Consider the following 10,857-nt stretch of genomic DNA (forward strand, 5'->3'; position numbering starts at 1 on the left):
ATTGAATCTAAACAACTGCAAAGTTACCCAGGCCTCCAGGAGTCCCAAAGGAAGATTCAGTTAGTTTGTTTGCTCTATTAAATTACAAAGATGACTGTAATGTATCTTCCATCTTCCATCCCATGGTCCTGGTGGTGACTGTGTCAATTTTAAGTTTTAAGGCCCGAGTTGTTTGTGTATATTTTTGTCATAAGTTGTAAAGTTATGTTTCAGCAAATTGCTTGAATTTTGTACTTTCTGTCACACATTTGGCCACTTTTACTGACCAGTCAGTTATTCACCAAAACACCAGCAGATGAATCAACAAGGACAAACATCAACGGCCCTGTCGTTGGGTTTTTAAAGCGGCATGGATGCGTAGTTTTAATTTCTATGCCTCTGCATCATCTCACCAGCAGATCTCCAGGTGGCATCACAACACAGCAGATGACATTCTTCATGATCAGTCAGGTAGAAAAAAAATGTATAGTTTGCAGTGACATAACATTCATTTCAGATTTAGCACCAGCACACCGCTGTTCCCCAGGGTCAAGCAGACCCACTAGCACATAATGAACGTGTGCAGTATTAAGCAGCATCCAAGATGTCAGAGCAGTCATCCTCACGTTTGCTGGCGACCTGGTGAAGTCAGAAGGGAAGATTAGAACGGGTGGAGAAGCTAGCTGCCACTATTTAACCCATCCACACCGCTTCCCAGGAGAAATGGAAAAACACAGACCCGATCAGCATGAGAAATGTGTGACTAGGACACAGCAGTTTTTGACAGGCCAGTAGTAAAGAACCAAAGCCAACCCACAGATTTCTTGTTAATTTAATCGAGTGATTCAATATAAAACATCATTAACGGGGGAAAAAAAGGAGTAGCGAAAAAGATTGGCCAAGTGGGAACACAGTCTGTGCTGATCAGAGAACCCTTCAGTTCTCTAAGTGTCCAGCAGATCAACAGCTCTTTTTGTAAGGACATCTGTAAACAAGTAGCCGTTTTACAAGACAATAGACATTGTGCACTTTTAGAACCAACCTACTACACTTACTTCTAAATGAGGCTTCAACCATCTGTTTTTTTGTCATTTTGCTTTGGTCGCTCTGTGACTTATTTTTACGAGGAAGGAAAATATTTATTCCAACCGGCGTTTCATTTTTTTGTAGCTCTGGATGAGAACATGAAAACAGTAACAGTAGTAACAACAATCACTACTTCAATTACTGTTTGCCTTGAATAAGTTTGGCTAATCTAAATAACTGTTTCTTGAGCATCTAAACTGGACCTTTTTTATGATATTGCTGTGTTTCCAGTCTTCATAAATGACTGTGGTGTGTACACAGCTACGAGTACTGATAATACCAGTGACCAGATCTACAAAAATCTGAAACTAAAGCTGTTAAATGTCTCTTCATTTTTAATGTACCAATGACTTCACTGCAAACCAGTAATGTCGGGCATCTTTTCTATGAAGGTGTTGCATTTTAGGCTGCTGAATTGAGTTATTCAGGAAGTCAGTGGTTTCCGTTTTTTATTCTACAATGAACTAAAAATGAACTCACAACACTTGTTTTTAAGTTTTAGTTAAGTCATCAATCACAGTTAGCATTAAAGCTGCTCTTATTTTTGTCAGGGTTAAAGGTACCCTGTGGAGGTGTTTCTCAATAAAACTGAGTGTATATCTTTGAAGTCCGACAATCACGTTGAATCCACGTTGTTCTGTATAACACAAGTTAATTTTATTATTCTAAGATTTACATTTATAGCCATGTTCATATTAGCTTGCAGTCTTTTCTTTTTATCATTGGCACAATGCTATGTTTGTGCATTACTTTTCAAAACCTCCAAAGGGTAGCTTTAAATGTTTATGTTGCAGGCTCAAAATGAAAAGTAAAAACATACTTCTAAAAAAATAGTTAAAAAAAAAAGCAGAATTGATGTCTTCTGTAATGGATTATCAACCTTAAACAGGCAGCTATTGACTGACTTTTACACTGTCACAAAATGAATCAAAACTAATGCCTTCCTTGTAAAATATAACTCACATTTATAAATCCTCCTCATTAAAAGAAAGCATAAATGACAGAAAAAATGCAATACTGTTCCTAAAACAATGTTAAGAGAGACCAATGTGGATCCTGTTATAAAGTGGCACTGAAGTTTGTGTGAGCAAACTGGGGTAAAGTAATAACCTAATCGAACAGAAGATAACTTTTGTGCTTGTTCTAATCCATTGCAATCAACAATACTTAACATTCCACAACGGACATTAAGTGTAGCAGAACTGGTAGAGCACTAAAGTGATGTCATACGTCCAACAGTTCAAGGTCTCTGATCATAAATGAAGGTTACTGTTCCACTAGTGCTTTTGACCGAGTTCTACATTTTTTTTATTGCCTACAGTCTTCTCAAGGAGACAAATAAAAATCTTTCTTACAACTCCTTCAATACAAAATAAGAACTGGAGAATCATCTTTTGTGAGAGGGGAAAAAAGGAGGTGTGTAAGGCTATTTGCCAACCCACCCCAAACTATTATCGTGTGAGATGGAGGGAACAAAGTGATAGAGAATGTGAAAGTCAAAACTGAGAACTGATCCCACAGACAGAGCGTCGATAGATAAGGAGAGAGAGAGAGAGAGAGAAAGAGAGAGAGTCTCGGCCACCACACACACACACACACTGAAGCAGATCAAATCAGTCGGCAGTTTTCAGTTTGCAGGGTTGTCTCATTACTGCTGTTTATACCTTGCTCCTGAAGAGGGGCTTAGCACCAGGGCCACAGTACTCGTTGTATATGAGCTTGAAGAGGAATAGATGAAACAGAGTTATGAGAGAGGCCACGCTGAACCAGAAAAGGAAGGGCAGGCCTGGATACCTGATGGCCATGTGCTCCTCATGGGCCAGGATGCCCTTGAGGTGCAGAGTGTGATGGAGGTCCTGCAAGTGCTGCAAGTCTGTGGAGATGTAAAGCAGTGGTGTGATGGGCTGGGTCACCATGACAGGGAATGTGTGACCTTTGATTTCTGACGTCAGCTCCACAGGCTCATTGAGGCAGCCTGCCTCGCAGGCGTAGAGCTTGACCGGCTTCTCCTGGGGCTTAACCGACACGTGAAGAAAAGGCTTTCCCTCCACATCAAGCAGGACCGCCAGGTTAATGAGGTCTTGATTGTAGTGGATCCCTCTCAGGGCGTAGCTGTTGTGCAGCACGTCTGGATCAGCCTGGAACTGAAGGTGGTTCTCTGTGAACTGAAGGCCACCAAAGCTGAGCACCATGCCCTGCATGGCTCCGTGTGCTCCTGCTGCCACCAGTACCTTGCAACCTCTCTTCTGCAAAGTCAAAGTCCACAATGTGACCAGTTGCAGGATCTGAGCGGTACTGCTCACCCTCTCAGGCCACAGGTTTTCTGCATGCATGGTGGCATGGCCGCTGAAGCAGTGGTCAGCATATTTCAGACTGGATGCAAGACGAGTGCGCTCCTCACCACTCAGCCTTCGGTCCAGCAGGGGAGCCGTGGAGGAGGACAGAGTATAGTAGAGGGTGGTGTTTACTGTGCGGCTTGATGGTGTGTGTGAATCTGTGATCTTCCTCATTTCAACCCCTGTAAAAAAAATAGAAGCAGACACACAACTTGATACTGTTTTTGTATGTAAGGATCAAGTACTTTGACCTTAATAACCGCATCATCTTGGGACAATGCCCATTTACTTGCTTTCCCAATACTTTCTATAGTGATGACTTCAACACTAGGGATTTTATTTTTGTACCTTTTTCAACTTAAAAACGAGAACTTTTGAGTGAACGTACTTCAAGTTTTACTACATTTCAGCTGTACTGTAGGTATATTCAAAATGAGGTTAGTTTAGAATAATTAAGCTAGAGGATAAAAATGTAGAGGGAGAGAGAGAGAGACATGGTAGAAGGAAAGAGTCAGCTGTAAGATAAAGCAGGAAAAGAGTATGTTATTGGGTCATCAGCAGTGCCACTGGGCTGATGATTAATCAGAGAGACGAAAACTGTGCCATGATAAACTACTGCTCGGTAATCGTGTTGAAGGCACAATCTGCAAGCCAAATGCAAACAGAAAGGCAGGCGCAAAGAACACATTCAAAGCATAAGACAGAAACCTAAAATAAAATAAACCTCCTTTAAATACACAACAACCATACATAAATCATTAAAGTAGCTTATTAAAGCTGTTTAGGTGATGACTACATCAGCCACAGATTGGGAAAAGTAAGATATGGAGTTAATACACAAGTCTAAGAGATCACTGATTGTATGTGATGTGGGTTTTAAGCTAAATAAGTTAATTTCACATCAGTAAATTTTGATGTTCATCTGCATTTCAAAAAAGGGCATACAGATAGAACTACTATTTTGCCAATTTTGACTTTTATTTTTTACTTTATTTTTCTTTCAGCAAGATTCTTGTAAGGCTGGTGCATTTAGCCAGCATTTTATATTTGGCAATTGTAGTTTCTCTTGTTAAAAGAAGATGTGAACAAACAATGACTCTGTAAACTTGTGGAGAAGGACTACTTGTGTAGTTAAGTGCTTGACCACAAAGTTCTGCATGAGATACAGCAGATATGTCTGTTTTTCCAGGTTTAGCACCTATACGAAGGCATATATAGCAAAGAGCTGAGAACCCGTGCAGAAACTGGTGCAGTAACCCAATCAAACAGCAACATCTTTACAGGCTTCCTGCACTGACTAAAAACAAACCTAGCCTCTTGGCCATGTAAGCAACCATAAAACCACTTCAAAGTATATATCCAGAGCAGTCAGTTGCATCTCATAGTGTGGGGACTGAATAAACAATTATGCTACTACTTATAGATTCAGTAAACCCATCTGACAGTGACTGACATGTTTCAGCCAAATGAACATTCTTTCAACATTTCAGGTAATAGCTTCAGTTATGAACAGTTGGCGGGATTTGTAGTGAATAGAATAAAACCTATTTTAACACTTGCAAAGTGCCATTAAACTCAGAACCAGTAACGGCTTCTACCTCAGCTCACCTGAAATGAAGAGGTCCATCCAGGCCTGCTGGTGATCTACTACCAGTTCATCCATACTTGACCTCAACAGCTCCCCAAGCTCCTTTTTAGCTCCATCTCTGAGGGCGCTGAAGGTTTCCTCAATCTTCGAAGACTCGATGGGCTCTGAGGTCCACACAACTGACAGGATGTTGTCTGTGTAATCTGATTTAGGAGAAAGCTGAATCCTGCTGTTCAGTTTTTTGGTGACCACCACTACCAGCACCATCCGGTTATTCTCCACTGGCACCCTGCCAGAAGACAGCAGTATCTCTCTGTCCTCCAGCTTCTCTGTACTGGTAGAGAACTTGCTGCCAAAGGAGGAACTGCCAGAGGAAACGCCCAAGGTAGCGGCCCTGTCAGAGGGGTTATTGATGTGAATACGTTGCAGATAAACGTTAGGTCTGCTTCTGTGAGCGATGAACTCCTCTCTGATGGTGACACAGTCCCGGGCAGACTGCAGAGAGGCTGGAGAGGCACAGCGGACTGACAGCACAGCTCCCTTCCTGAACCACAGCAAACTGGCCTGAGCCTCAGCTTGCCTCCCCTCCAGATAGACGCCAACCCGAGGGGAGTATTCAGTCTGGTGTACAGGAGAAGAGCCGGGCTGCGAAGAAGATGCTACCCATAATTTGTTAGAGTCAATATCAAGCAAAATATGCCCGTTACCTGATACAAAAGGCGAGTCTAATTGCTCCTGAGGTGTTCTGTATATCCCCTCTCCTCTCTCTACGAGAGATTTCCACCTGTGGATTTCAGTCAGCAGGCACTCTCCAGCCGCCCCGTCGGGGACCGCAGAGCCTCTGAAGAAGCTCCATCTGCGTTCTGCTCCCTGGTACCAGTAGATGATGAGGAAGAGCAGTACTCCTATGAGCAGCCTTCTTGCCCAGCTACTTGATAACAAGCCTGGTAGCCCCTTCAGTCTTTGCTGTAGCCACATTCTATGGTCAAGCGATAGAAGCCCGGGTATGAGTCTGGTTCTTAAGACGACACCCAATGTACTTGGGCTGAAAATTCTTTGATGTCACATCAAATTTGGCTCGCACTCTCCCCACGATGAAAGCTGACAAACTGGATTCGCTGCGTCCTGGCTAAGTGAGCTTAGCTACGTAGCTAGAGCTGTGAACGAAAGCTGTCGAAAATGTGCTGTCGTTTTTCGCATCGTGGTTACAGTAATATTCTTCGGCAGCTATGCATGCCAGTCGTCAGTTTCTCGTATCTGAGTTTAATCGTTTTTGCTTGTTTATCTGTTTGCCTTCAGTTCAAAACATTACCTGTCTTCGCAGACAACTCAACCAACAGTGGTGGACACTTCTGGTTTGTCACAAGTGTCGTAAAGCAACGGCCGGAAATGTCGCAAAGAATGTTTGTAGCCTCGTTCGAGCCGGGAAGTGGCTGAGAGCAGCGACAGGAGCAGGAGGGGGGCAATAAGTTTACATTGGTTTTATAATGTTCTCCCACGACTACAGAGTTTGTTCGCAGCCTTCGATAGTTTTATTTGCGACAGGACATCCTTTAAAAATGCTACACAGGCAGTCTGTACTCTGTGTTTACGGTTCAATCTCCATTTTACACGAGTTCTCCTGTAAATAGCATCAGATCGACAGAACAGTAAATCAGGTGGCCAAACCTGTACCTAAATAAAGAGAAACAAGAATAGTATTTGGGCTGAAATGTTTGTACAAATGCAATTTTAGCAATCCCCATATCCCCTGCCAGAAGTTTTGGTGTTAGTAAATATTTAAAGAACTGAATCTGTCCAGCATTACTCTACTAGAACTCCATATTGTGTACAGTTTATGTTTGATCTGAATGTATTTAGTTTCTCTAGATAATAAACATCATGATCAATTACATGTGTACAATAAACTTTTGAAGTCAGACAAGTACAATTAAAATCTCTGTAAATCAGCTGAAATGAAAATTTTCTATCAAATGTCATATTGTTGAGCCAACAACTAAAAAAAATCAGCTGTTTGATCTGGAGAGAGCTGGACAATGAGCCCATGCATTTGCTGGAGAGCAATTGGAGCATATTCATACCCAGAGAAGTGAAAATGTGGCATTAGTTTGGGTTTGTTGGCTTCAGGTTGTGCATCATATCGTCTCACTTTGCCAGCCCATTCTGTAGTACATAATGGTCTGGCTGTACTACACTGCCATTCTGTTGTCGAGTTAAAACACTAGTTACTCCGCCAAGGAACACAGCGGAGTTATGTGACGACTGGCATACGTTTGTCTGTCTGTGTCTGTCTGTGCACAACATTACTCAAAAATGGAATAACGGATTTGGATGAAATTTTCAGAAAAGGTCGAAAATGACACAAAGACCACCTGATAGGATGTTGGAAGTGATGCGACTTATAGTCAGGATCCACGGATTTGTTAAAAACTGTTATATAAACTGTTATAAAGTTCTGCATCATTACGAGATGCATCATTGTAAGTATGACAAGTGAACACCACATCAGCTGCCTGCTGACGATCGCATGATTGCAATCCTACTATAAATCTGCTGCGGACTTATCGGGACTCATCCCTCGGAAATTATACAAGGAAAAACTGATTAAATTGTGGGGGTGTTTCCGAGTCCCATCAATTCCCGCCATGCGCTACATATTTAAGTCTCGCGATTCGGTGTCCATACATGACGTGCACATGCATAGTACACGTCTGTGCTCAATGTAAGGTAATTTTTAAATAATTTTTCATCAGTCTTGGTGGAGCACTGCGCTCTCTGAGTGCTTTCCTTCTTTGGTTTTATTACTCCACCAAGGAACACAGCGGAGTTATGTGGCGATCAGCGTACATTTGTCCTTCCGTCTGTTTGTAACATGCAACATTACTCAATAACGGACTAACGGATTTGGATGAAACTTTCAGGGCAGGTCAAATGACACAAAGTACCAGGTCATTAGATTTTGGCAGCGATGCGGCTTATAGTCTGGATCAACGGTTTGTTAAACATTTCTGTATCATTGCAAGATAGTGGCACTATAACTATGACAACAACTGAATGCTACATCAGGTGCCTGCTGACGATTACACGATTGTGATCCTCCTACAAATCAACCACTGTGGACTTAGCGGGACTTATTCGTCGGAAATGATACAACAATGAGCAGCCTTGGCGGAGTACTGCACTCTCTGAGTGCTTTTCTTGTTTGTTATGTTGTGGGCAGTAGTTTGCTGCCCAGAGGTTGCTTGAAATAGTCGAACATCTAAACTGCAACATTTAAAGTGACCATGGACCAACAGAGCCACAAACTTGTCATGCTGATGCCACAAGAATGGGACAAGTGCAAGTAAGCAATCTATATACAATTTAGGCTGAAATAAAATGAAAATCCATTTGTGTTTATTTTGTTTTGATCTTCAGGTGTAACAACATGATTGAATGTTTTTTCTTTTTCCAAAATTCAGTTGCAGAAATATAATTTAATGCTTTTTTAACAGTACTACAAGAGCAACTATTTTGTTTGATGTGATTTTTTGTTCATTTTACATTTTCAAAGGTAGAAAAACGTTATTTATTAAGTTGATGATGTTTTTACCAGTCTAATTGTTCTTTGAAATAATGTCAAATATCTGCACATTTATCACTTGCTGATTTAAATCATGTTAAAGAACAGATTGTTATAACAAGACTGATGCTTTGATGTTGATGTTCTGGACAATTGCTCAAATCAACACCATGTGAATATAATTAATAGCATTCAGGTGCAACAATAATTGTCTTTTTGCAGTAATTCAGTTGCAACAACTTCATGTTTTTTATTTTACCTTTGTGTTAATTTAGGTGCAAGATTGTCATTTAATACAGTTTTTCTTTTTTTCTTTTTTGGAAATATTCTGGTGAAAATATCACAAAATTCTGTTCGTTTTTTTTTTTTTTTTTACATTCATTCAGGTACACAGATTTGATAATGCTTTGTTAGATTAATTCAAGTGCAAAAATATAATTTGATATTGTTCTTATTTTTACATTAATTCAGGTCCAAAAATAAAATTAAAAACTGTTATTTTTAGATTAATTTTAGGTGCCAAAATATTAATTAATACAGTTATTTTTTGATTCATTCAGGTACCAAAATATAATTTATTATTTAAATATGTCATTTAATTCATCTTTTAATTTAAGTACAAAAATATCATTTAATCTTTTAATTTTTAGATTAAGTCAGGGCCAATTTAGGTGCCAAAATATAATCTAATATTTTGGTGTATCATTTAATATGTCTTAATATGTCTAATAGGTCTCAAAATATCATGTAATATCATTTAATAGTGCTCTTATTTTTAGATTAATTCAGGGCTAATTTATGTGCCAAAATATCATTTTATATTGTGTGCAGATTAATGCAGATGCCACAGTGTCATTTAATACTGTTATTTTTAGATTTATTGAAGATTAATATAGGTGCCAAAATATGATTTAATATTTAAGTATATCATTTGTTTGATCTTTTAATGTAGGTTCCAAAATACATTTACCTGTAATATTGTTATTTTTAGATTAATTCACCAATAATTTCGGTCTCAAAAAATAACTGAATATCTCAGTATATTATTTAATATAACTCTTAGATTGGTTCCAAAATAGCATTTAATACTGTCATTTTTTAATTAATTCAGGTGCCAAAGTACCATTTAAATCTTGTATTTTTTTGATTAACTAAGTACTAACTTAATTGCAAACATATAATTTATCTTTTGTGGTTATATGTGTTTTCAAATGGTAATTCTAATTCTAGCATTCAAGTGCAGCAATAAATTTCTTTTTGCAGTAATTCATGTGGGACAACATTATTTAAACTCTTTCTTTCCTGAGGCTCTTTTCTGTCTTTAAACAACACTGATTTTTGACGTACACATTACGGACAGTTGTCCGTTTTTAAGTGTGAAGACGCAAATGAATGCTATGAGTTGTATTTACTACTGTAATTACTGTAATTTAACAAAACTGAAAAAGTCTGGAAAAGGAACCAGTTGGCTGAGAAATAGGTATCAATTTACATGTTGACTGTAAAAATACAGTCCTAAACTAAATAATCACCTCAAACATCAAATCTGTGCATATTTCTGAATGATGAATATAATTACTAGTATTCATAGTTTCTTTTTGCAGTCCTAATTAATTCAGGTGTGACAAAGTCTTTTAATACTGTTTTTTATCCTTTTCCAATAATTCAGGTGTAACATGGTCATTTCACAGTTTTCTCTGTGTTCTATCAGTTTCAGTGTTACAGCTATCCAAGGGTTTCTTCAGCAAGAAATGACCACATCCTGATCCACATGGGCAGGAAATACCGCTGAATGACATCACATGAGCTTCAGCAGCAATGGCCAAACCAAACTGGTGTCCAGTGTTCTAACCACACTGTACGAGGCAGACTTTTAGATCATGGCTTAAGTAGGACACAAGGCTGTCAAGAAGCCCCTATTAAATGAGAGACAAAGGTTAGCCTGTCATCGTTGTTCGAAGCACACAAGAACTGGACAATCAGGAACTGGAAGAAGATTCTGTGATCAGATGAGTTTAGTTTAGAGCTTTATCTTACTCCTGCTAATGTAAGGGCACACAGAAGGCCAGGCAAAGCATTATCTCCTACATATACAGTACCTACTGTCAAGCATGGTGGAGGCAGCATCATGGTTTGGGGACGCATGAGTGCTGCTGGTGGTTTTTCTTCTCATTGTCTGTGCTGACACTCTGCCAAGTATTGTGCCATTCTCCAAACCAACATGCTTTGTCTCTGCATGTGCTCTGTTCCATCGAGGTCAAACTGGATGTTTCAACAAGATAATGCTCATTGTCACACATCCAGGT

General features: G+C 39.5%; 1 protein-coding gene across 1 annotated transcript; it reads right to left on the minus strand.

The window, feature by feature from the left end:
* Window positions 1-795: 795 nt before the first annotated feature.
* kiaa2013 (KIAA2013 ortholog) lies at window positions 796-6,377 on the minus strand. The gene is made up of 2 exons (XM_022220074.2): window positions 5,010-6,377; window positions 796-3,583 (listed from the first exon to the last, which is right to left on the minus strand). Exons 1-2 carry the CDS (start codon window positions 5,965-5,967, stop codon window positions 2,724-2,726), a joined length of 1,818 nt encoding a protein of 605 aa, XP_022075766.1. The 5' UTR covers window positions 5,968-6,377; the 3' UTR covers window positions 796-2,723.
* Between the last annotated feature and the right edge of the window lie 4,480 nt (window positions 6,378-10,857).

The sequence above is a fragment of the Acanthochromis polyacanthus genome, chromosome 6 (assembly GCF_021347895.1).
Source record: "Acanthochromis polyacanthus isolate Apoly-LR-REF ecotype Palm Island chromosome 6, KAUST_Apoly_ChrSc, whole genome shotgun sequence".
In the NCBI taxonomy this organism is placed as follows: domain Eukaryota; kingdom Metazoa; phylum Chordata; class Actinopteri; family Pomacentridae; genus Acanthochromis; species Acanthochromis polyacanthus.